General features: G+C 45.6%; 1 protein-coding gene across 2 annotated transcripts; it reads left to right on the top strand.

Annotated features, from left to right (window-relative positions):
* The first annotated feature begins 729 nt into the window (after positions 1-729).
* Positions 730-18,687, top strand: btbd3a (BTB (POZ) domain containing 3a). Of its 2 annotated transcripts, XM_064316862.1 has the most exons (5): positions 730-1,054; positions 5,836-6,100; positions 8,275-8,365; positions 11,485-11,603; positions 14,146-18,687. In XM_064316862.1, the coding sequence occupies exons 2-5, from the start codon at positions 5,949-5,951 to the stop codon at positions 15,176-15,178; spliced, it is 1,395 nt and encodes a 464-aa protein (XP_064172932.1). In that variant the 5' UTR covers positions 730-1,054; positions 5,836-5,948; the 3' UTR covers positions 15,179-18,687. The 2 variants fall into 2 exon arrangements, with proteins under 2 accessions (XP_064172932.1, XP_064172923.1); XM_064316853.1 differs by lacking the exon at positions 730-1,054 and having other exon boundaries at positions 4,855-6,100.
* The last annotated feature ends 7,661 nt before the right edge of the window (positions 18,688-26,348 follow it).

Genomic DNA, 26,348 nt, shown 5'->3' with positions numbered 1-26,348 from the left:
ACAAACTCTAATTAAACGCATAAGAGGCCTCCTCCTGAATTGTTATTCATTGTTAATTTTAATTAACCGGTGCTGAGTGAAAAGGGGGGGGAAACTCTTAATCCCACCTCTGAGGTAGATAACTCAGACAGTACAGTACAGAGCCATTTAATGGCCGACCCCCCATCGCACGACAAGGCGTCTGATTAAAATCACGGCTTTCTCAGGATAACATTTAGGAGGGAAAACTTAATTTGCGTTGAAAAATAAGCAACGACTGTACAATTGCCCTATAGTTCCGCATACAGGTAATTGGAAGTTCAACTTTGATGATTAATTGTCTCTTCAGAGTCGGGTAGGAACACAGCCAGGGGGGATGGGAGACACAGTAATCCATTGACACTCACAGGAGGAAAAGCTGTTTGTTGGTTTGGAGAAAATGGGTCAAACTGGGAAAAGTAGCACAAGAAGGGAAAAGAGAAAACATTGTTTTTAAGCAATCTGGGAAGATTAGTAAAGGATTTGAGCAAATTTCACAGCTATGCTTGGAGATATAGTGTGTGTGTGTGTGTGTGTGTGTGTGTGTGTGTGTGTGTATATATATATATGCCCTTTAACACACAAGTTCTCTATTTTAGTAATTTCCCACTATTGCTGTTGCTTTGCCAATGCAAAGGACAAACAGGCAAAAAAAAAAAAAAGAAAGAAATCTGGAAGGGGGCCATTGTGGGGGGAGCTAGCTGCTCCTCGCCCTTTTCCAAACAATAGAGGGAGCCTGACTGGTGTGTGGGTGCAAACAAGTTAACTTTTTTCCGTTGGGCTGTAGAGCACTGTTTCGCCAACTTTTCGTACAGTTCTCGCGCTTGTGGACTTTTCGCAAGAGGTTTTAACGCTCCTGTGCCGTGAAATGTTGGAAACTAACATAAATGTCCGACGTTAGCATTTGTATTCTTGGATTCTTTTCGCTTGATCTGAACAGATGGATCTATTTCCTGACCCGGTTGGCGACTGCTAATAGGGTGGCTAGCGAATTGGCTGGCTATTTTAATACCGAAAACAAACGGAAATGAGCCGGGTAAGTGCATAAACAATTCTCCGTGCTGCTTATAAACTCGTAGCATTGTTGATACATAAGTGCACGATCTGTTTAGTGCATTTCCGCAAGTTTGCTTTGGCTTGTTATTGTTATAAGTGCGGGTTCTAAAGCTGCTTGTCTAACATTTAACATGTTTAGTGTACAGTAACCTATATTCTTTTGCTCACTGCTATGTGTGACTATGGATTTCTCTCCCTTCAATATTTTGAATAAAAATACTTATCTCGAAGATTGTTGTAGCCTACGTAGGTTAAACTACTTCAATGAAAATGAGATACGGTTGTGTTACTGTAATTTAAATAAATAAATAAAATATATCTATGGGTCTTATAGTATACTAGGTTAAACGAAAACACAGACGCAGTAAGATACTTCGAAATGTTGTTATTAGCTTTACGTATAATGTACCAATTCACGTGCATGTTTTTATAGCATTTTAAACGAGCCTTTCAAAACAAAGTACGAGCTATTTCGTAAATCTTGCGACCAATCCGGAAAGCTCGGATTCGCTGGTGGTTTTTCACCAGCAGGTCATAATGTGAAGTGAAGTTCCTAATGTCGCTGGTAGTTCGTGGCACGTATGTCGTCCTTTATTCTCGTTAAGGAAATCACGATTTTTTCAAATCACCAAATCAAATTTAGGCCAGTGTATTAAAGTACAATGCATAAAATGGCCCTCCACTCGGAGCAACAACTGTGAGGTCACTGGGTGTACTGTCAACTTAGTGTAGTAGCAAATTTAACAGGCCGATTTTTGTGGTTTTGCAACGTCTCTGGAGGGCATTGTCCATTACTGTATTATATTTTTTGCTTTAGAACTCAGATTTGAGACTGAAACTGTCCAACACAGCGTTATTTTGTTTTGTATTTCCGGTAACGATTCCTTTGTAAGGTTGGATGTGTGTCTTGGGAAATCATGCTTAAGTGTCTCATGTTGACTCTTCTTTGCTGCTGAGAAACCTTTTTTTTTTTTTTAAGCTAAATGGCCCTATTATGAGTTTTAATCCACCATTCCCTTGATTCCAACAAAGATAACAGGACCAGCTGACAAAGCAAACCTGCCCCAGAAATAAACTAACCAGTCTCTGCAGACAGTATTCAACAAGGCTTTGGACCAAACAGAATTTTTCTTTTTTTGGGGGGGTGGGGGGGTGGGAGGAGGTGCCATAAAATCTGTGGATTTAGAAAAAAGAGACTTGTGCCTTTCAGCTCTGTTTTACCCACCACACAAATACATCAGGTGTTGAATGAGTATTTTTATGACATTGTGTCTGGAAGACTCCAGACAAAAGCGGCTCATATTCCCAGAGTAGGAATGCTGAAACTCATACGTTTTTTTTTCCAGCTTTTACCTCATAATGGATAATGTTGGCATATGGAGTGGGCGGAACCTGATCCTAAATCAGCAGTTCTGCTCTGAAATGCTTGATGCATCTGATGATCTGACGGGTTTGCTTGTGCCTACCATTACCCCCAGCGCTCCCATTCGGAATCACCAGTTATGCTCTCTTGCATCACCAGTCTGGCAACCACTCCAGAGAGCTCTTCAAACTGAAGTGTGCGCACTCCTCTGATACACTTCCCCCCACAAGCCACTGACCCTTGTCAACACTGCACGCCACACAGTGTGCTGCACATTAGCTAATGCCTGCCAGAGAGGCCCTTCTCCCGCTGACTGGCCGCTCGCAGAGCTGAAGCAATTGCGTCCCATCTGCAGAGACAACCCTAGGGTTTAGGTGACCCCTAAACGATGTGGCTGTGGCCCCGGAGTGCTCCGACATAAATCACACCCGCCACTTAAACTGGAACTGTGCGGCTCACGGACGGTTGTGGCCCTAAACGACTGCGTAGAGTGTTCATGCCCGCGGCCGGCTCTGTCCGTCCATGTGGACTCCTGATCGTAGTCCAATGATAGGGTGGCTCAGACTTGGAACTAGCTAACGCTTAGATGAAATGGGACTCGGTGGCTGGTTTTACCATTCATAATTCATTGGGTAGGTGCATATATACTTAAGGGATTTACAAATTTTAATTCAACGTGGTAGGAAGAATGCCACTAGAAGTAGACATATAGGCAGAGTTATAACTATGTAGGGGTAAATGCCACGGTCAAAGTGTATGTGTAAACATTTATCAAGCAAAAGGAGATTAGTTAAAACAAACAAAAAAAAAGTTTTAAGAGCTGTGAAGTGTAGTTTGAAAAGGTGGGGTATTTTTTAGACTTTTGCAGAAAGCAGGCAGAGAACCTGCCTTCCAGACAGCCCGGGGAAGGTCGTTCCCCTATCAGGGGACGAGGGAAGCCAAGAATTGGGGCCGCAAGGGCTCGCACTAGGCCAGGACCGGTCAGTGCTTAATTAAGCCTTCTGCTTCTCCACTGTCCTCTGTGGGCTACCAGCGAGGCCAAATCCATCCTGATTGGCCCGACCCTGCAGCGAATCGAGGGCTGTGAGATCCGGGTACAAGGCAGGGCTCGGTAGCCATTTTAGAACTGCAGCATCTAGGCAGAGGTTGAGTTTGTTTTGCCTTTAAGCAGAAGTGGAGTCATATGTTAGTCACGTGTGTCAATATTGGACAGGCGATCGATGACTGAAATGCTGTCCCTGTAACTACTGCCTGATTATTTAACAGTATAGGCTAATAGGCTTGAGCACACAGGCGTGTGGCAATGACTCCAATTTAAATATGAACTCACTAAAGTGAACTCACTGTATAAACTCACTTAAATCTCAATACCCCATTCACTTTGCACTACATAAAGCTGTACATAAAGCTTTTACTATTATACATTTACCAGACGAATGCTCTTAAACTCTAAATTATTTACATAACTGTATATATCATAACGTTGGTTTATGATGCAGTTGATTTCAGACGTAAGTTCAGGCTGAATTATAAAATGGGGTTTCCTCTGGGTTTAGCTTAATGCAGTAGAATAGATCATGCACCAGTTTATCTATAAAACTGTATAGATCAGGAGTAGGCTATGTATGATGATTAGGCATTATGATGATTTTATATTGTTATCTGCACAAATTCAGCCTTGAGTGCAATTTTATGCGAACCCTGGGGATTTTCCCTTTCTGAAAACTTATCTGAAAATCTCCTTAGTTTATTTGTATTGCTAACCAAAGAAAATAGTAAAAAAATCTTCTATTACTCATGTAATCATAATAGTTTTGGTATTTGACAATTTTATTAAAATGGGACCAAACACCCTGATATAAAAGAGTCAGAAACACTTGCTATTATTGCTGATATGAGTTGTTATAAAGGAAACCTCTTGGTCGAAGCAGATTCGTACAATTTATGAAGAGGAAACTGTTATTCCTGCATATGATAAATTGCTGCCAGCCACAATTCGTGAAAAAGAGATTCAAAGCAGATCTGTCAGAACGCGAGGGATTCTAACACGCCATTTCATCACGATTCCCGTGCATGATTTTTTATGGGGAATATACAGTTGTAATAATATTTGGAGCATGTAAATTAGAGTGTGGGAGTATAAATTAATTAGGTCTTCTGCCTTCACAAATAACCTCTGGCATTTGCAATGAACTAATATATATATATATATATATATATATATATATATATATATATATATATATATATATATATATACACACACACACACACACACAGATGCATATTGCATGCAGAACCTCTGGTGCTCCTGGTTTAGGAAGCGCAATATGATCATAAAACAAACTGCAGATGAATATGTCACTGTGGGACGGGAGAGGGGAGCGTAGAGCGGGAAAAAAAAAAAAAAAAAAAGCTGTCGCTTTAATTGAGGAGCTTTGCATATTCCAGTAGGTGCCGCGCGCTAAAGCCTCAGCCAATCGGGGGGAGCCTCTCCATCCAGCCATTGGCTCGGTTTCCGTGGCAGCCCTGCGTCCGTCCACGGGGGTTTGCTCTCGTCCTCCGCCGCGCTCCTCTCGCCCCGTTCAGCGCCCGCGGTCGAGTAGAAACGAGCCGTCGCCGGGGTCCGTCCGTCGACCGCCGTCTCCGAGCAACGTCCACGGGAGCCTCGTCCCCGCAGAAGCTGGGAGTGGGAGGGGGGGCGGGCTGCCAGCATCGCTGCGGCTGCAGCTGCGCTGTATCCAGGGCTGTCAGGTGCACGAGAGTGAGAGAGGGAGAGAGAGAGCGAGAGAGAGAGAGGGAGGGAGAGCTATAGCGAGAGAGAGAGAGGGAGGAGGAGAGCTATAGCGAGAGAGAGAGAGAGAGAGAGAGGGAGAGAGATAGGGAGAGACAGCAAGAGAGAGAGAGAGGAAGAGAGCGCGAGAGAGAGAGTGGTGGGGAGGGGGACAGCAGTCGAGCAGTCGACCCATTCGGTAACTTACCAGTGATGGAGAGCCAAGGGGACTGTCGCACGTCGGATCAAACTTAAAGGAAGGAAGCAGTTTGGCTTTATCGGACCGAGGCAGCAGGAGCGATCCTTCTAAAAGGACGAAGAGAAGAGACGCACGAGCAAGGGGAACGAAAGAAGGGAGTGAGGTGGAGGACGAATAAAGTGAATTCACTCTGAAAAGATTGAGCTAATAAAAAATAATAAATAAAAGAGGAATCAAGTGCCTGGCTGCCACTTTTTTTCCTCCCCCTCTCTGCTTTTTGCAAGACTGTCTTGTCCTGTTCCCTTTTTTTTCCTTCCGGAAAGCTCTTCTCTGTATGCCGCTCCGCTGCTCTGCAGGTGCCGGGACTCATGGTGGATGCCAAGGGACGGAACATGAAATGTCTGACTTTCTTCTTGATGCTTCCAGAGTCGGTGAGAATCAGGTCGAATAAGGGGCCCAAGAAGGGCAGCCCCACAAACTCCAAGCTGCCCCCCGTCTGCTATGAGATCATCACCCTGAAGACCAAGAAGAAGAAGAAGATGGCTGCGGAGATCTTCCCCACCAAGAAGCCGGCCACGGCGGCGTCGGCGTCGACCACCACGGTCCAGCAGTACCAGCAGCAGAACCTCAACAACAACAACACCATCCAGGGCTGCAACTGGCAGGGGCTGTACCCCACTATCCGAGAGAGGTAGGTGCCAGGGGGGAACCCCCTAATTTACTGGGGGAGTCCAGCAAGAGGTTTCTACAAAGTTCCTTCTGTATTTATTTATTTTTTTAGTTGTGGGGCAGGGGGAGGGGGGTGCAAACAGTGGTAAAGGGAACCCCCAGGTTTTCAGGTTATTGAGCTACACATGGGAAATAATCTGCAAAGTTTCTTCTGTATTTATGTTTTTGCAGAGTGGGGGGGGGGTGGGGAGGAGGGAGCATGCAGACATGGTTATTCAAAAAAATATCTGCTGTTCAGTTTGAGCCATACCCGTGCACTTTGCCTACCTGCAGAAAGAAGTGTGACTGAAATGGCTCTCGGGGGGGGGGGGGGGTTATAAAAGCGTGCGAGCGTGGAAGTGCGATAGTCTTTCAAGGGCACGCGGGGTTTTAGACAGTCACGCAGACGGGCCAGCTTGCCCGAGAGACACTTGCTCTGGCTGCAATTCCCGGATGCCCCAGACAGAGATCTCTTCCTCAGGATTCGATTAGGGGGTCGAGGGGGGGGATGCCCGCGCGCGTGCCATCCGTTCTGGCAGCCGGGGTCTCTGCCGCGCTCTCCCCCTCGCGGACACGTGGCGGACCCGGAGTTTAATGCGGCATTATGGGCCGGCTGCGTCTGCCTCGCTTCGCGCGCCGGGACGAGGGTGACGCCGCCGCCGGCGGTTGATATTCACGGGACGCGTTCTGCGCTCCCCAACGAGAGCGTCCGTTAAGCTAATGTTCCTTTCAAAGGCAAACCCCCTCCCCCCTGCCACCCCGCCACTCCGGCAACGGCAAATGTGCCCACTCAGTCGTCGCTTTGTCATCTTTCCAGAGCGTTGCAGATTGTTTACCAACCTGTCACTGTATGTTATGTATAGCGCATGCAGGCTACTTACTGAATGATTTATTTATGTTTGTTTTTTATTCTCCCTCATTGATATGTGCGCACTTGATAAAATGAAGGCATTCCCTGCTGTTTAAAATTAAGCTCACGTGCACGGCCGTCTGATATTTTATGGCTAATTACCGGCTCACCAAATTGTTTTCTGAAGCATCGCTGGAACGGATAGAGATCATGATTTAATGTGTTGGCAATTGCCTGTGCATTGAACGGTATACACTTTACCTATTGCGCACGGTGGTTTATCTGAGCTCTTGTTATGAAGGGAAAAGTTAAATGAAAAGCGCTAACTGCCTGGCTGACTGACAGACACAGGTTTGATTTCACTCTTCCAGGCTGTGTTGTCTGGGCAAAGAGATAAGACAGACCTTATCGGTGTATATCAATGGGCTGGCTGACAGACCCGTATGGATGCCGCTGTTATCAGCGGTAATGTTATCGACGGAGCTGGCCTTGAACCAACCCACACCGGCAAGTGAAACTGTAACAGCTGCCAGCGGGACCGGCACAGGAGCTCACAGTTCCAAATTTTCCAAAATATTCCATCTAATTTGCCCTCCTATATAAATGCTTTTTGACCCACCCCTCCCTCCTTAATGGAGCTTTGTACAATTCTGGGGTTGTGATGTGTTTTTTTTTGGGGGGGGGGGGTGTTGGAGGAAGGAGAGATAGTGAAAACTTAATGGTGCTCTCAGAAGGCTGGGGGCTCGTATAAATGCTTTGGCGGGGGTGGGTTTTTTTTTTTGGGGGGGGGGTTGTTGGAGGAAATAGAGATAGTGAAAACTGAACGGTGCTCTCAGAAGGCTGGGGGCTCGTGTAAATGCTTTGGTGGGGCGGGAGGGTTGGGGGGGGGTGGATTTCGTTCTTTAATGAGCGGTTTGAAAGGGAGAGCGCTTGACACCGGCGCGGCGGGCGGTCTGTGATGCGGCGAGCCCTCGCCCTTTTGCCGCCGGAACCGTCTGATGCGCGGCTCCGAGTGGCTTCCCGCTAACCCGCGCGAGTTGCCGTCGGTTACGGTTACGCTTCCGCTTAGCGCTCCTGTTGCCAGAAGCTAATTCTGTTTTAATATAAATAAATTAAATAAAAAATGTTCTTTTAAACCACTGAAATAAGAAAACCAGTCTCCTCGACTCTTCACAGTAGATGTCTTTATTACTGCTGGCCATTCAACAAAAAAGTGTGTGTGTGTGTGTTTTTTTTCTTTTCCTCTCTCTCTTCCCTCCCAGCGGCTCACAAGCACGATGTTTGTGTGTTGTGTTCTTTTTCTGCAGGAATTCCGTGATGTTTAACAATGAGCTGATGGCAGATGTTCACTTTGTTGTGGGCCCACCTGGGGGGACTCAGCGCCTACCCGGACACAGAGTGAGCATTGACAGCACCCGCCCGCCACCCCCCCCCCCCGTTCCCCCCAAAACCCCACCCCCACCGCCTCAACCTCCCCCTACACCCTTCCCTGGCAGCCGTTTTTCCTGGATACCTCCCACAGCTCGGGAGGAAGCGCCTATCTCCACCACCACCCCCCCCCCCCCCAAAAAAAAAAAAAAAAAGAAAGAAAAAAAAAACGACAAGTGCAGGAGAGGAAAGTACGAACGACCGAGCGCTCGGCACTGAGAGAGAGGCACGCGCGCGCATCATCCTCGTCATCGTCATCATCATCATATAAATTATTCGCCTCATTAGGGCTGGTAATGAAAGCCAGGTCCCTTTGTGTTTGCGGCTTCGCTTTCAAAACGGCGCGTCTCTCCGCCGCTCCGCTCAATAATTCATGCAAATGAGGTTAGGGGATGAAAGAAATGAATTGAAATTGAAATGAATGTAAAACAGCTGACACCGCTTGTAATTTCTTGTGACTTCCTTCAGTTTCTAATTAGGACCCACCCCCTGCCCCCCCGCCTCTCCACACATACACAAACCACCATCATAATTTCAGAATTTTCTTTTTTTTGTTTTACTCGTTTTTTACATTGCTTGTTAATTTTGTCCTTCTAAGCAGTGCCCTATGTCTGCTATAGGGCAAGGGCCTGTTTTAGGATTTGTACTCTAGTGCAGTGCCTCAAACCGAACATTATGGTGAATCATTTCCAAATTAATCCAATCTTATATAATCAATTTTTTATATATTTGGTGCCAGGACAGCCTGCCTAAATTGGCTGCTGGCTGGAATACACTGTGGAGCTCCAGGGCTGAAATTTGAGACTCCTCGTACTGGTTTTAGGTCCCAGGAGATCTGTCCACAGATTGTTGAATGGACCATTGGTGATGTTGATCATGCCATGCTTTGGATCATCGTAGACACGTGATTGATGCCATAATCATGACCCGAATTGATTAGCATTCACACAATGACCTTTTGATGAGCATTCCAAATCACAATTTAGACCCATATATTTGATTGAGAATTCAAAATTCCAGTTTGGGCCCTTAAATTTGATAGCACATTCCAAATTCAAGTTCAGGCCCATACTATTGATTTCATTGAGCATTCCATATTCTAGGTCGGTCACATTGTGTAGATTTTGTTGAGCATTCCAAATTCCAATTCAGGCCAACAGTTCTGTTTGTGCATTAGGGATTGGTATGGGGGGGAAACACTATTGTGCCTTGTAGTGCCCTTTACCAATGACGCTCTCTGATTGCCTTTGCTCTCATGTTATGCTTTTGCATTCGTTGTACAATCTTTGAAGTGGGGCTTGCGCACAAGGGTTGCAATCCCAGATCATTTATAATAAATTGGCCGTGTGCACACAATCTCCAGTGCCACGTCGTCTTGCCAGTCCCTCTAGCCTATCCCTCAAGATTACATATTTGATTTAGCTTGGCCAAGGGTTACAGCCCGAGGATGCGTTGTTTTGTTGAGTATGCAAGTACATTAAATCGCACGGATAGAATGTCAGCCTTGCAATCTCTGATTATTGATTTGATATTATTCTACAGTTGTGTTTGCGGTCTGCTCCCACATTTCAAGGGATGGCGAGCAGACCCCACTTCCCCCAGAACATTGTCTCTCGGGCCGTGTTCCGTGAAAGAACCGCGGTCTTTATAATGCATTACGCTCAGTGTTTCCACTCGTTCAGTACCTTCCTCTGAATCACCCCTACTTTTCTCAAACTGCAGTCCGTTTACCAATGAGCTGAGTAGTGACTAATCTCCTGTGCTATTGTCCTTTTTTTTTACATTGTTTAACACTGTACCTCGGTGCGTTCAGTGAGAAGATAAGAGTGTACGGCTAGATCAGAATTTTGTGCATTGTGTGTAACCTTGTAAAATGCTTTCAGAATTTTGCAAAGCTTCTAGAATCCTTTTGTGGTGAGTCATAGCCATTGTCGACACCACATTTGTTCTATTATTTTAACTAAAAGGTGACCTTCATGACTTTGAGGCACAATAGAAGAGCTTGCAGTCCTTGTGTTTTGACTGAGAGTTTTCCTCGCTCTTTTGTAGCCTAATATTTTTTTTTATCCATTGTTGTACTCTGTAAATGCGCTGCCCTGACTGTTCACCCAAAATCATTTTCTTCTTAAGCGGAAATTAGATTTGTGTGCGTGAGTGGGTGTGTGTCATCCCACAGAAACCATGTTCATATGCCTCGTTATCCCTTGGGAAAAATCTGCGCCATTAATTAAGCGTAACTATGTGTGTGTGCATAACGTGCTCAAGTGGATTTCATGCTTAGACTACTTTGGGGGGGGGAGAGAATTACTTAGTCATTCGTGAGAAAGAAAAGCCATCGTGCTGATATTAGCTCAGACAGTTACGAAATGCAATTCAGCTTTGTCATTTCTCAGAGCACATTTATTATTATGATTATTATCATTATTATTATTATTATTATTATTATTATTATTATTGTATCGAGCCGTTAATGGGTGCCAGACACACCTGAGCCATTTTACTGGGCCTGGGTGTTTTTGTAAAAGAGAGACTGACTAAATGGTCTTGGGTGAAAGGTTGTACAATGCTGTTGGGAAAAGCAGGAAATGAGCAGGCCCAAACAGGATGAGTTAGGAGAAAGAAAGAAAGGACCAGGAAAATGACATTTGGCCCTGTTGGTACTCCCAGCTCATGTGGCTTAGTCCTGATTGGATGTCCAGGCTGGGGTTAAAGGTTAGGGAACTGGGATTTTAAGTCAAGAGATTGCGAGTTGAAATCCCAGTTGGAGTAACTGTCTTAGTAGCCTTGAGCAAGGTTACTTCATTTGACATCCAGCCATATAAATGGATTGTGTGTGAAGACTTGTAAACTGTGTAAGTTGCCTGTGGACCTTGCTGCAGAAATGAATAATATGCAGTGTACATGAGGATGGTCTTGGGCACGTCCTGTAATGTGCATTGGGATGGTCTTGGGCACTTCCTGTAATGTGCATGGGGATGGTCTTGAGCACTTCCTGCAGTGTGCATGGTGGACATCCTGTTAACCTCTCGTTAACTTTTCCTCTGTGTTCCGCTTTCTGTCCCGTTTCCTTCTCGCCTGCCCTTCTGAAGTACGTCCTGGCCGTGGGAAGCTCCGTGTTCCACGCCATGTTTTACGGGGAGCTGGCGGAGGACAAGGACGAGATACGGATCCCCGACGTGGAGCCGGCCTCCTTCCTGGCCATGCTCAGGTAAGCAGACGCGCCCGGGTCTCCGCCGTGGGGCCAAACTGCCGTTTGACGCCCGTCCCGTCGGGCCACGGTGTCTGCCGGTTCATTTTCGGCTTCCTTTGGCCTTCCATTCGGTCCACCTCTTCTGTCTCCATCCAACAATCTGCAGACGGAACTCCTTTGACATAGACCATCGCAATCCCCTAGAGGAGGGGTCTCACGTTCCAGCCCTGGAGATCCAAAGTATGTTTCAATTGGGAGCAAATTTAGGCCATGGGAACATAGGGTGTGGACTCCTTAGCCCACCGGTGACATGGAACAGCGACTTGAAAGTGTTGAAATGCACCGAAAATCAGGAGTTCCTGCAGCCCTCCAGGACGGAAGATTGACACCCTTGCTGCAGGCTAACATGAGTCTCTCAAACTTTCGGCTTTGAGGTTGATGAAAGGAGCTTTGTCTTATGCCGATCTGACACTCGACGACATTTTAGAATGTCTTAGAAGTCGTAAAAATCCATCACAACTCACAATTAGTGTGAGATTGTATTAAAATGGCTCTGGCTAAGTTTGTGACTGTTTTTATTTTTCTCGTTTCGGTCGTTCCAACAAAATCAGACGCATTGATTTTGTAATTCAAAAGTCATTAGTCGTAAATTGTTAGTCTCAAAAGGTTCGTGATGGTCAGCGACGCAATTTACAATCCTACGCTGCCAGCAGCCAATCGGTTGTCTGCGTTGTCTGTCTGACATCAGGACACACAGGGAGGGCTGAGATAAAACAAATCTCAAAAAGAATCCTGTTGGAGTCTTATAAAGTGTGAAGCTGTGTCACAGTCTTTGCAGACTCTTTAGATGTGTGCACCTCTAGGACTAAAAACCCAACGATTTGGGACACATTATTGTTAAATGTGAGATTGTGGCAGACTTCTAGAGCTGTCTAGAAGTTATTGTAGTCTAGTGTACGGCCGACATCACTTGTTCTGCGAGGGAAGGAGTCACTTGAGGATAACTGAAACTCCGCGCTTGTGCTGCCACCAGAAGGAAAATGGTTTTTCTTATCGCTCGACTCTTAATTGATCAGTTGGTGCAGACGGTTCCGTGTTTTACTCGCCGGGTTTCTTTGGTTTTTTAAAAATATTTTAAAGTGGCTCTCCAGCACTCCAGGACTGCTGGCCTCGATTTAGTTCAGGGAAGAGGATCCCGGTGCTCTTGGACAGCTCTGACTGTTCAGGATGTCATGGCAACTTCCGCGTTTAGCTGTTGGCTTACTGATGAGTACATGAGCTGAAGCCAGCTTTTTTGGGGTCCAGACAGTTAAACGTTTTACTGTACGGTACTGTACTGTAAAACAATTCAGTATCATTCAGTACGGTAAAAAAAAGAATGGAATCAACGTTTGTGGGTATAGCACTGTAGTATAGCATTTAGGGAATTGGGTTTACAACTCCAAGGCTGTTGGTTTGATTCCCAGGTGGGATACTGCCATTGTAAACATGAGCGATGTACTTAACCCGCTAACTAGCAGCATAAATGGACCGCATATAAAAAAAACATTAGCAGTGCAAAATCGCTCGGGATAAGAGCGTCGGCTAAACGCCTGAGATGTAATGTATTTTGGTGGGAACAAAAACCAGAGATGGATAAGGCCTCTCCAGGAACAGGATTCCCCACACCTGCCGCGGTCGTTACCTATTCAAACTGCGCCTTGCTTTTGGGGGAGTCGAGGGCTCTCTGCGGGGCAGAAAGGAGGAAGTGTAATGAGATGCACAATAATTGTCAGAGTGAAAGAAGACGCGCGAGCCGTATTTGCATTCATGTTCCGGGGGGGATGGGGGAGGGGGGTGAAGAGCGCTCGCTTGCATTGCGGGGAACGGTAACAAGGACGCAATTAGCTGGTTATGCAGCCCTACGGAGATGCTCTGTCGCGCGCTACTCAATCAAAACGCCGCCTGTTTCACACTTTTTTAGAGCCCCCCCCCCCAACCCCCCCACCCCCCCCACCCCGCGTCGCTGTTCTCCCAGCACCCGGCTGACACCAGGATGTCGGAGCTGAGTGAGAACGTGTCGCACGCTGGTTTGCCGCGGGGAGCCTGTAATTTTCTTTATGTTTTCGTCTGCCGTCGCTCCCCACTGATTGCGCTGCGGTGCTTCTCCCCCCACCCCCCCTTCCCCTCTGCCCCCACCACCCCCAAACTCGGTAGTGCCGTGTCAAATCTATCACAGATCACTCAAAGCCACAGCCAGAGTTTCATTTCCGGCAAAGAGGCAGCACTCCCTCTCTCTCTCTCTCTTTTTCTCTCACTCTCTCGCTTTCCATCTCTCTTTCCTTCTTTTTCTCCCTCCCTCCCTCCCTCTCTCTCTTTCTTTTCATCTCTCTCTCCTTATCACTCTCCCCCACCATCCCTTTCTCTCTGTCCTCTTTATTAGCTGTTTTTCTCCTGCCAGGATGTAAATAAGATGTTCGGCTTCAGATTTCTTGAATGCTTTCCTTTTGTCATTCAGTTGTCTCTTCATCTCTGCTAGCGCACGCGCTAATGTTTGTTTTTCATTTATCCCTTTCCGCAGGTACATATATTGCGACGAGATAGACCTGTGCGCGGACACGGTCCTGGCCACCCTGTACGCCGCCAAGAAGTACATCGTGCCCCACCTGGCGCGGGCCTGCGTCAACTTCCTGGAGACCAGCCTGAGCGCCAAGAACGCGTGCGTGCTGCTGTCGCAGAGCTGCCTGTTCGAGGAGCCCGACCTGACGCAGCGCTGCTGGGAGGTGATCGACGCCCAGGCCGAGCTGGCGCTGCGGTCCGAGGGCTTCTGCGACATCGACGCGCAGACGCTGGAGAGCATCCTGCTGCGGGAGACGCTCAACGCCAAGGAGCTGGTGGTGTTCGAGGCGGCGCTGAGCTGGGCCGAGGCCGAGTGCCAGCGGCGGGAGCTGCCGCCGTCCATCGACAACAAGCGCAAGGTGCTGGGCAAGGCCGTCTACCTGATCCGCGTGCCCACCATGGCGCTGGACGACTTCGCCAACGGCGCGGCGCAGTCGGGCGTGCTGACGCTCACCGAGACCAACGACATCTTCCTGTGGTACACGGCGGCCAAGAAGCCCGAGCTGCAGTTCGCCAGCGAGCCGCGCAAGGGGCTGTCGCCGCAGCGGTGCCACCGCTTCCAGTCCTGCGCCTACCGCAGCAACCAGTGGCGCTACCGGGGCCGCTGCGACAGCATCCAGTTCGCCGTGGACAAGCGCGTCTTCATCGCCGGCTTCGGGCTCTACGGGTCCAGCTGCGGCTCGGCCGAGTACAGCGCCAAGATCGAGCTCAAGCGGCAGGGCGTGGCGCTGGGCCAGAACCTCAGCAAGTACTTCTCGGACGGGTCCAGCAACACCTTCCCGGTGTGGTTCGAGTACCCGGTGCAGATCGAGCCCGACACCTTCTACACGGCCAGCGTGGTGCTGGACGGCAACGAGCTCAGCTACTTCGGGCAGGAGGGCATGACCGAGGTCCAGTGCGGGAGGGTCACCTTCCAGTTCCAGTGCTCCTCGGACAGCACCAACGGGACGGGCGTGCAGGGGGGGCAGATCCCCGAACTCATCTTCTACGCCTGAAGACCCCCCCCCCTCCTCTCTCTCTCTCCTGTTCCTCCCTTTCTTTTTCACATACCCAAGGGGCAGGGCGTGAAGGAAGGAGGTATATCTCTGAACTCATGTTCTATGACTGAAATAACCCTCCTCCCCCCACCCCTAGAATAATCCTCACCTTCCTGCTCCTTCCTCTCCCCCATTTTTTAGTCATTCATTGTTCTTTCTCTCTTGGGTCTTGACCTTCTCACACCCATTCTTCTTTGTTTTTTGCTGGGCCTCTTGCTTTGGTTCTGATGAAGATCGGTGCGGGGGCCAACACCGGCTCCTTCCTATGGGATTACTCGACCCCGGGGGCCCTGCTAGGCCTAGCCGGGCCCTCCCTCCCTCCATCCTAATCCTAATCTGCCCGTCCCCTGTGTAACTGATTTCGGAAACTGTCCCGTGTGTTAACTGTACCGGTCATTGGTTTGACTCATCAATTGGAGCCAGTGGTACCTTTTATGCAAAGTGATCTGCAGATTTCCCACGAATTGATCCACGCCCATTAAAAAGTCTTAAGAGATATTTTTTGATTAAGCTGTGTGTTGTATAGCTGTACAGAATTGCAGCATAGGAACTGCTTGAGAAGTTGTCACTCCTCAAATTTATTCTTTTTGGCACTAGGGTAAAAAGTAGCAAGCTGTGGATTCTGCTCTCTCATCGTGTATGTACATATGTAAATAGGTATATATATAGACTATAGAATTACACCATGTATGCTTCTACTGATTCTCCTGTGTTAAAATTTATATTTAGATTTGTGAGGAAACTAATACAGTGCTATTCTTATCAGTGTACTCATGATAGAACCTAACAGATACGTTGCTTTGGAAATTTGGAACTCGGAACTTTGAACCTTTGTCTGAGTCATAAAAATACGCAAATTGTAGCTAATCTTTTATTGATAGAAATCATTACTGTATATCACCATAGTCTATTTTTATTAAATAGGCTACTCAAACTTTGTAGCTATAAACCTAATTTTATTAATAATCCAAAAAACGGCAATTTGGACCTAATTAGAAAGTGCATACATTTTTTATTTATTTACATTTTTCTGAATGATTCATATCAGTTTCATTGACACTGACAATCTTTGGCCTCATTTGCTAACTGCTTGATTTTGTTCTTGCCCTTTATATGAAATTAGAAATTTTTCAACATTGTGTTCTTTAGCAATAGTGCTAGGGACCTGTCTAAGCATTTACAAGCTTCTGTTCGATGGAAAGTGTGACTTGTTTCCGTTTCAGCGCTTGCTTTTTTTGCATCGATGATTATTGCATGGGATACACACGGTTTCATACCCGCTCAGTGTGGCCAGTTGTTCCCTAGCGGTTCGTATCTCTGTTGTAATTGTTTTCTAACGCTTCAAGCCTAATGCTTGTTTTCTGATAACAAGTGAAGCGCTTGCACATTGCAGCAATACCAATTCAGGAACCATTTGTCATTTTCATCTTATTTTCTACCTTTGTTTTACCCCTCAAGTAGTACTTTTGAAACCTTGAAAAGCAATCATGGAATTTGACACCAAAGTAAAAGTAGCCTATTTGTCATAAGATTTAAGATTATTTTGCTGTTTTGACCCGGGTGAAAAATCACATGGTATATGTTGAGTATATGTTTATATATTTGAAATCTTACTTATTAATTGCAATAAAAGGAATATGTGAATATGCATGGCAGGGCTATAATGGATTTCCATACGGACGTTAGTGGAGTGAAACTCTAATTCTGATGGGTTATGTAGTGCCTGCAGGTACAGACTGTGTGAGCAATGCAGTTTCACAATCAACCAAGGGCCTGATTTACTAAGACCTTTAGCGTATGCAAAACCTTTTAGCGCACACAAAGCCAGTAACATGGCCAGTGATTGGTCATTGTGTTTGTTTTGCACCAATCATTGGTTGTTTTGCTAGTTTTGCACGTGCTCAAGGTCTTTGTAAATCAGGCCCCTAGCGTTCACGTTACAGGCACATTACACTGTTTGCCCTTCGCTTGAAGTGTGTAATTCCTTCTACATATGAAATGGCGAATTACTGGTCAGTAACAGAAGCCTCAGAGTCAGTCTGTATTTTAAAAAATAAGTTGGATTTGTAGCTAAAGTGGGATATGAAGTTCGCAAGGGCCCCTGTTTTTCAGGAGTTGAAGAATCCCTGGAAAAATTTAATTTGGGAATTAACTGTGACTGGGAATTGCAGAATGGAATCCACAGTGGCCGTGCGATTTAACATGGAGCTGCCACGCGTAATGCGAGTTAAATAGGGAGCGCCGTTTACTTGTTTTGCCCATTAAAAAAGAGGGAGAAAATAGGCATGCATATTCATGCGCATTTAGCTGCGCTACGCAGGAAGCGTGACTTAATTAACCGCAAACCGCGCATCCTGCATCTGCGCGCAGTGTGCAGCCCCACTGCGCTGCGATTATCGCATTGTTTCTGGAAAGCGCGTTTGCAGAAACGGGCTCGACTCTTAATTTTCAGATTGGATAATGGCTCGACTACGGTGAAAATGGGCCTCAGAAATCAAGAGGCGCCGTGCTTCTGCCGCATTTAAAAATCTTTGCCGAACTTGCACCCAGGAGTAGGCAATTATGTTCATTAAATACGATTTAATTGTCGGTTTGGTTTCGCGTTTATCGCCGAATGTCTGCGTGGAAGTCTTGGAACAATTGTTGTTTTGTCTATATTGAAAGACGTCCTAATGGTAATGTAGATGGAGTTACGCAGTTAAACACAGGGATTTAAAACAAAATTCTGTGAGAAAACTTTATTGACGGGAGGAAAAAGTGATTGGACCATTTTGAAAGGTGGGTTTAGTTCTAAAAACTGAAGAGTAGTGTCCCAAGACTCATGTTCACTATTTTAAAAAGTAATTTGCTGGCCATAAAGCAAACTATGATGTACTATTTGTGTGTATACTGTATACTGCTGTAGCAAACTTTCTTCTTTCAGAAATTCCCAAGTTAACTTTTGTATGAAGATTGAGAAATGCTTCATTGTAATCTGACATGTAACTCTACCTGACACAGAATTGACTTGATCAAATTATATGAAGCCCAACTGGAGAGGAAAGAAACAATGTCTTCAATACATTCGTTTTTGAATTCCTGTGTGTCAACATTGTGCAGTATTTGCAAGACTAATTATTAATACGTTGCACTGTACAGCTTGATTACTTTTACTCTTTAATTGTTCTGATGTAATTGGATGAACATATCAATGTGTACAGAGGTGAAGGTTTTGCTTTTATTGCACTGATTGTAAGCATTTTCAAAAAAAAGAAAAGAAAACCACTGCGTAATGTGTCCTTTCTTGTGGATTGGCTCCTAAACACAGAAGGTCTGTTTGCTAACCTCCTTATAAGTGGATGAAGAGTTAGAGGAAGAGGAAGAATCGAAGAGCACCTCAGTGAATGTCCTTGTACTGTGCTCCTGTGTTACAGTGCCAATAGACCCATGAATGTGTATGATGGTTGCAAATAAAATAGTTACCTGGATCTGTTGTTTTTTCTTGAGGTTACAGTCATTCAATAACCTCCAACATTATATTACTGGATTGACCTGTACTGTCTACAGGTAATGAACAAACTTCCATCCATACAGTTTCTATTTTTCTTATACCTTGCGAGGGATGGGGGGGCTGGAGCGTATCCCAGAATGCATTGGGCAAGAGGCCGGAAAACAGCCTGGAAAGGCCGACACTCCATCTTAGGGCCCACACACGATTGACTAACAAACTCATACACACAGGCAATTCTGACTCTCCACTTGGCCTACTACATGTGCTCTGTTAGGGTTGGAGTGGACACCTACAGCACAGTAGATCTCCAGGATGGGCACCACTGCTGTGCGTGTTATTTTATGATGATTAAATAATCCTAGAGAGCGATGTGTTACAAACAGGCGTGCCCGTTCGTTGATGTGAGAAAACCCCTCTTCCCCCCCCCCTCCCCTGTCACAGCTCAGTTTGAACGGAAGAATCGGACCCCCGAGGGAACACTTTGCGCTCTGTGATTTTGCTTAAATAACCGCTTTATTAGAATCACTGGACACATGCAGGAGGACAGTGATTATGTGTTATGTAACCTTGGCATAAAAGATGAATTTATTAAAAATTAATTCATTTTAAGTCTTAAGTCGTGATCTGTGCTGTTAACGTATGGATAAAATACAGCCGATAGTAATTGTGTGTGTATTTATGATATCAACACATTGACTGGAAACCTGGACTCCATACCTGTGAAAGTTAGCTTAAATCCTAAAACATTCGGACCCAATGCCTAAATTGAGCAAATTCCACTTGATACACAATTTCTTGGAAATGGTGACAGCAAATCCTAGCATGCATTTCTCAGAACTGCTGAGGATTTGTAAGTGATTTTCCTTTCTTTTTTTTTTTTTACAGAGATGTAAGACTATCGTGTTGATTAGAAATATATTGCTTTAAGTGCTTCTTCGCAAAAAAAGAAAATGTCATAACTGCTAAGCGTATGCTATAAACGTTTGGCAAATTGAGTCCAGCATGTTTTAAGACCTACCAGTTTTCAAATAATTTTTTCATGAGGCGAATGCTAATGCATCGACCTCCATCGTTAATCGCGGACGACGCAGCTGGGAAGCCAAGAGCCTGGAGGTTCCTCTGAAACCTCAAAACGGTTCCATTTCCTGTCTTCAGCAGGAACACACTGTACTATTAGTTGAGGGTAGAAGTAGACAGTACTGAGCACACTGAGGAGGGGTTTGCACTGAAAGCAACTTCTCAACCCCTTCATGTGTGGGGTCACACATATGTGATTAGAATGTTCTTGACTGAACATTCTAATGCTGATATAACAATCACCACTGGTGACAAAGCATTGACTTAGAATATTGAAAAACATTCCAAATAGCCTGCTCTTCAAAGGCTTAACTGCAGTAGTAACATCAGTCTTGCTGGACTCTTGCTTATCACGAGGTGTAGTGTGAAGCACAATTCATTGTCTGTGGGTTCTGACGGTATGGGAGCAGTGAAAACTTGCATTTCCCCCGTGCATCTGGCCTTGGTTTAAGAGGCTTTGTGTGGTCAGGTGAGCTCTGCCTGGCACCCCTTATCTCCTGATTCCGTTACCTTTGTGATGATGATGAGGATGAGGATGATGATGATGATGATGGTGACCTTCCCCGTTATTAAGAGGGCCGGCCCCAAACATGGCGTCTCACTTCAGTTGCTGCTCTCATCTCCCTCCTGGTTCTTCATGAGAGCAGATGAGCGATTATGGCAGAGTTGGCCCCCGTGGTGCTGAGGAATCCCTTCCTCGTCGGCCAAATTAAGGCTCAATTTTCCCGTTCCCGTTGATGAACGCTCCGTCGATTTTCTTTTAAAGACCGCGGGCTCGCGGTAAACTGCCTCTCCCCGGCTGAGAGACCTGGAAAATTATTTCCTCTAGTTAATAACGGGGACGGCGTGCTGGGTTAAATTATGAGAAATTTGAATAGATTCTGGGGGAAAATGGCTCCCCCTTTGGGGATCAATATCTTGTATTCAATCAGAGACACTGTCTAATGGAATTAATTTGGTTTGGGGGGGGAAGCTGTCTAGAGAACAGGAAATATGTTTCACGTTATTGCAGTGCATGCTTGGAGTTTCCCACCCTGATAAGTCAATATCTTTTTGTTCCACAGGGCTTTTGTGTTCATCACTCTTCTATGAGCAGAACAGTAGGTGCAATGAAATTAACCCTGTAATGTAAGAACATAAATATGTGATTAGAATCTTCTTAACGGAACATTCTAATGCTGATGTTACAATCGCTAATGGTAGTTGAGAGCAATGGAGTTCTAGAATTCGGACTCTAAAATCTTGATAAAACATTGTGGATCTGAAAAAGTCTTCAAAGGGTTAAAAGCGTAGGAGTGCTTCAGGCAGAATTTTGCTCCGAAAACAAGTAACTCAGCCCTCTAGGCCCAGGCAAAACCTGTCTGTTAGCAAGTTCTGCTTTCAAAATGTAGGCGGGGGGAGAGAAAAAAAAAAAAAAAAAAAATCATTAGCATAAAAAAACAGAAGGCTGTACGGGAAAGAAGGCTGCGGTGAAGGGCCTGTCTGGATGCGGAAGAAGCACGGAGTGACCTTTGCTTCCCAGCGTCCGTTTCGGTCTTATGGAATAATCCCCGCCTTGTCAGCGGACAGCAGCTGTCGGGCCGAACGCGCCCCGTTCCCGCGGCTGGCGGTATAAACTGTCCTTCAAAACATTGCCACGGTTACCGGAGTCCTGGAGCGAAGCCATCCGCAGATCTCTGCTGTCACAGCAGCAAGGGGGGAGGAGGAGGGATGGGAGGGAGGGAGGGGGGGGGCGGTGTTGCTTTGTCGTTCCTCACAAATTGTCGCGAGGTACATACCTCCTTTCCCTCGTCTTCTTTGCAGGTTTTGAAAGGTGCCGGACAGATATAACTGGAAGTGCAAGCCTGCTGTCAGTCTTGGAGATGATGAGGTCACCAGACTTAACACTTCCTGCAGCCAGCTACTGCATAATATTAATAACAACAACAACAACAAGAACAATAATAATAATGTTAATAATAATGAGAAAACCCCTGGAAACCCAACTCACAGGCCCAGTGATTCTTCTTGAATGTTTTAATTCTTTTTGTCATGGCTTCTGCTTCTCAGTCAAGCTAATTTGAAATTTTTTCAGAAAATGAGAGTACATACATACAGGCAGCCAATGAACTGCTTAGGGTTCACCCCGGGCCTCCCCGCCCACTGAACGGACCAGCCTGGCCTTACCGAAATTAAGACCGAAACGCTAGACTCCACTTCATGCAAGCCTGCAATAGTCAGTAAACTAAATGAATAAAATATAAGGCTATTTGGCAATGTGGCATCTTGTTTACAATTATTTATGAGGACGACTTGCCTGCCCACAACTGAGCTCAGTGAATCACAGCTTCATGTGAAAAGCAGTGAAGTGTGTTACTTTGGAAAACCTGACTTTATTATTTTTTTCCACAGAACGCATGGTTGTTTCTTTCTGTTCGAATTTGCAGTTTGCTGTAGGTGTAATGCTATTTGTAGTGCCTGGATTTGTCTATTTATTTATTTAATGTATCAAATAAACCGAACAGGAGGCAAGTTTAAAAAAATAAAAAAAAGAAAGTATCCTAAAAAACAGGAAGCGGTCCTGTGACATGGGATATTGAGAAATCCTGTGTCTGGTTTCAGGAATCAAGCCTCATCTGAAGATGACTTGTGGGCTTGTTTGTGGTTTTAAAATCGAGTTTTCAGATCTTTTTCAGAGTAATTAATGGGGAATGGTAAGAAACAGACATGAAGCTCTGGCATCAGCCGAGTGTGACTGTAGTTTAATTCTCTGCTGAAATCATTGAATGGCTCTATGGAGGAAATAAAGGCAGAACTGACAGATCAATTGCTTCACAAGCCTCTGCCATAAATGGATCTGTTAGGACTGAAGGGAACCAGGCCTGAGGCTGTCTGAATTTATTTTTATTTTTTTTTGAATTTGCATTGTTTCCGAGCTAAATCTTTTGATTGTACTCTGGTTTAGAGTCTGAAATCCTCCCTATATGAAATATGAATTGTATGGATTAATTTATTATAGTGGATTACAGGGAACTCGCCATCCCCCAGTCTCGAGTCTGATTCGGTTGCTGGTTGAGATGGGGGAGGGGGGTGGGGGAGGTTAGACCCTGCAGTTTTCCAGGTTGCAGTCCTCTGCACTGGAACACCTTGGCACTGAAACTAGCTCATTTGAAGGGGGAGTCTACGGAAACAGCAGTCCTCTAGGACAGGATTTAGGGACCCCATCTCTACAGGGTGATGACTCTATACTCAAATCTGGCCCTCAAGGCCAGCAGTCCTCCTGGTTTTCATTCTTACCCTCTAATCAGGGACTGAGTTAAACAGGGGACACCAGGTCGGTTAAATCTCTGGCCAATCAGGGGCATTAATTGATCAATTAACTCCGATAGAAAAGAAAACCGGTTAAACTACTGGCCTCGAGGGCCAGTTTTGAGTATCCCTGCTCTAATGGATAAGGGGTATGAACTCAATTTCGAATCCTCCTTTGGCATGTTGTTATCTCGTTTGAATTGCAATTGACCCCTTAGTTTCAGTTTAATTCAGAGGCGATCGCGTTCCTGGAACTTGCTAAATTCAGGTCGCGGCGAAAACGGGTTGCGGTCTTAATCTCGAAATGAAAAATCGCTTCCTGGCCGTAAAGGCAGGTGCTTCTTTTAATATAGAGGGCACGCACTGATTGATGGTATTCTCCTTGAATTACCATACAGATTGACCATATTGGTTTCCATTCTGCATCAGTAAGTGTTGTTCACACTGGAATAAAACTGTTAGGGTGTGCCAAGACAGTGGTACTTAAACTCAGTCCTGGGGCCACCCCCTGTGTATTTTGTTCCAACCACAATTGCAATCACAAGATTTTAAGATGTTAATTTACTTAATTGGAAGCTTTTTTTGTGTTTTGAGGGATTTACTGTCTTAAGCCACATTAAAAAAAAAAAAAATCACATGCCATGAAGAATAAAAATCCTTTATTTTCATTGTGCTTATTGTGTTGCCAACGATTACATAGAGGTAAACATTTTTAATCAAATTATAGATCGATGACTATTGATTCACCTCTAATAGGTTAAAGTGTAGACACCTTGGGCCTAAAATTACATTTGGTGGATAATAAAGAATTCAAAGACAATGCAAATGAAAATAAGCCAAACTGCATTGTATTAACACATTTAAGGAAAGAAAATACACCTGAGAGTGTTCAATGTTCAATGCCCTTGACTTAGCAAGAAATTTGCTGTGAGAAACAATTAGCATTCACAGGGATCCTCAGAACCACATTTGAGAACTGTGCTAAGAGGTGTGTTCTTAAGCGACCTCAGTAATTCAAAGTACCTCCCTGATTCCTTATAAGAGTTATCAGAGGAAACGGCACTAATGTTAGAATTTTTCGCTGATTTGTGACATGCCTTAAGATATTGAAAATGAAGGAAAACTAAAACGAAATGACAGAAAAGCATCAACACTTTTCAGCTAATCAAGCATGAATAATATTGAGCGAGAGAAATTAACTTTCAAATTATCTCCGTTACGCTCTGCTGTTATTTTTTCTTCTTTTTTCTTTTTCTTTCCCCGCTGCAGAGTTGACATCCTCTGCTTGAGGGGGAACTGCCTTCCACCTGAGTCAGACTGGAAAAAAAAATGCTCACACCTGTTCCTTTTGGGAACAACACGAGCAAAGAAAAGTGTTCTAAAAACAACTCAGATATACTGTTGTATATCTAGTCAACACAATAAAAATGGTAGTCCTTCACTCTCCTCCCCCATTATTCTGTCACTATTAAGTTCTTTTTGATTTAGAACAGGGGGTGGCCTACCCTGGTCATGGGGAGCCACAGGGTGTGCTGGCTTTTGTTTCCACCTTAAATACAACAACCACTTAGACTAAACCAGAAACCAGGTGCGGTGAGTTAACTGTGTAATCAACTTGTTTAATTGATCAATTAAGTGCAGAGTTCAAACAAAAACCGGCAGACCCTGAGGCTCTCCAGGACCCGGGTTGGCCACCCCCGATTTATAAATCAGCAGTTACAGGCAGCCCATCCCTGCTCCCCCTTCCCCCCCCTGATCATGTTATGCAGGACAGTGGTGTAAACGCAGGGTTGAATTATCTCCTGTCTGTAGACGCGCGTCTGGGACGGGCGACGGTAATGCCCTGGGACGGAGCGAATGTGCCTTCTCCCATTGGTTTATTATATTTGCGCTCGTTGCCGTGAGAGACCGGGATCCGTCATTTCCCGCTTCGCCAGCGGTGTCCCCTGCGCCGGGCGTCCCGTGCGAGATTAGACGGGTCATCGCCGAGCGGAGAGGGGAAATGGATCATCCGGCCCTCCCTCCGAATTCAGGGCACGGTTTTTTTTTTTTTCTACATGCTGAGGGACGCTGACAACGTGAAAGCCGTCCTGCAGTTTTCTAAAAAATATTCTAATTTCTCATTCAGCTGCAGATCCTTTTTGGCAAAGGAAGGAGAGGACAACCGTGGTTTGCAAACACCGTTTTATATTGTTTTGAGGGAAATGTCAACTCTCCCCCCTGAAGCTGTATTTTACTGCAGGAGGAATTTATCTGTGATGAATTATGCTAAACTTGCTTTTTCCCAGAGCATGCTTTCATATTTCTGTCAAATGGACTGATGTCATGACACCATTGATCAAAACACAGTTTGCTGACTACACTGTCTGTGTGTGTGTGTGTGCATGCGTGCACGTGTGTGTGTGTGCTTGTGTGTGGATACATTTGTACGTTGGGGGTGGATTACATACTGTGTGTGTGCGTATGTGTGTACGCATGCATGTGTGCATGCATGTGTGTGCGTGTATGTGTGTGTGTGTGTGCCTGTGTGTGGATACATGTATACGTTTGGGGTGGAGTACAGTGTGTGTGTGTGTGTATAGTATGTGTGTGTGTGTGTGTGTGTGCATGTGTGTGCCAGTGTGTGTGTGCATGTGCATGTTGGGGGTGTAGTACAGACTGTGTGTGTGTGTGTGTGTGTGTGTGTGTGGATGCATGTGCACGTTTGGGGTGGAGTACAGTGTGTGTGTGTGCGTGTAGTATGTGTGTGTGTGTGTGTGTGTGTGTGTGTGGATGCATGGGGGTGTAGTTAGGGTTGCAGGGGCTCGTTCTCTGTAGGTATTTTGAAGCCTCTCGTGAGGCCGGCCCTTTTTGTCTTGAAAGCGCAGCGTTGGGCTCAGAGACCCGCTGGTTCTGTAGAGCCAGCATGCCCCCCCCATCCTCCCCCCCCTCTCCCCAGGGTCCGGCCTAACGAGAGTCTGCTCTCTAAACAGCATCTACTGGCCTTTGAAGCGATCAATGGGGAACATCAGAGTCAGTAAGAGCAGATACAGCTGGCAGCGAGGAGGCAACACTCCGGCTAATGAAGTCTGTGGGTGTCGTCTCCCGCGGTGCGGCCCGCCGCGTGCGCGTTAAAGACCCCGCGTGTAATCAAAATCCTTCCGTTTTTTTATTTTTTATTTATTTATTTTTTATTTTTTTTTAGTAGTGACACGCAAAGAACGAAAGAAAACGGAATTGCTGTGATGTCAAGCTTGTTTTATTCAATAAATAAATAACAAAATTCTGCAAGCC

The sequence above is a fragment of the Anguilla rostrata genome, chromosome 2, assembly GCF_018555375.3.
Source record: "Anguilla rostrata isolate EN2019 chromosome 2, ASM1855537v3, whole genome shotgun sequence".
Taxonomy (NCBI): domain Eukaryota; kingdom Metazoa; phylum Chordata; class Actinopteri; order Anguilliformes; family Anguillidae; genus Anguilla; species Anguilla rostrata.
This window is presented reverse-complemented; position numbering and strand designations above follow the sequence as displayed.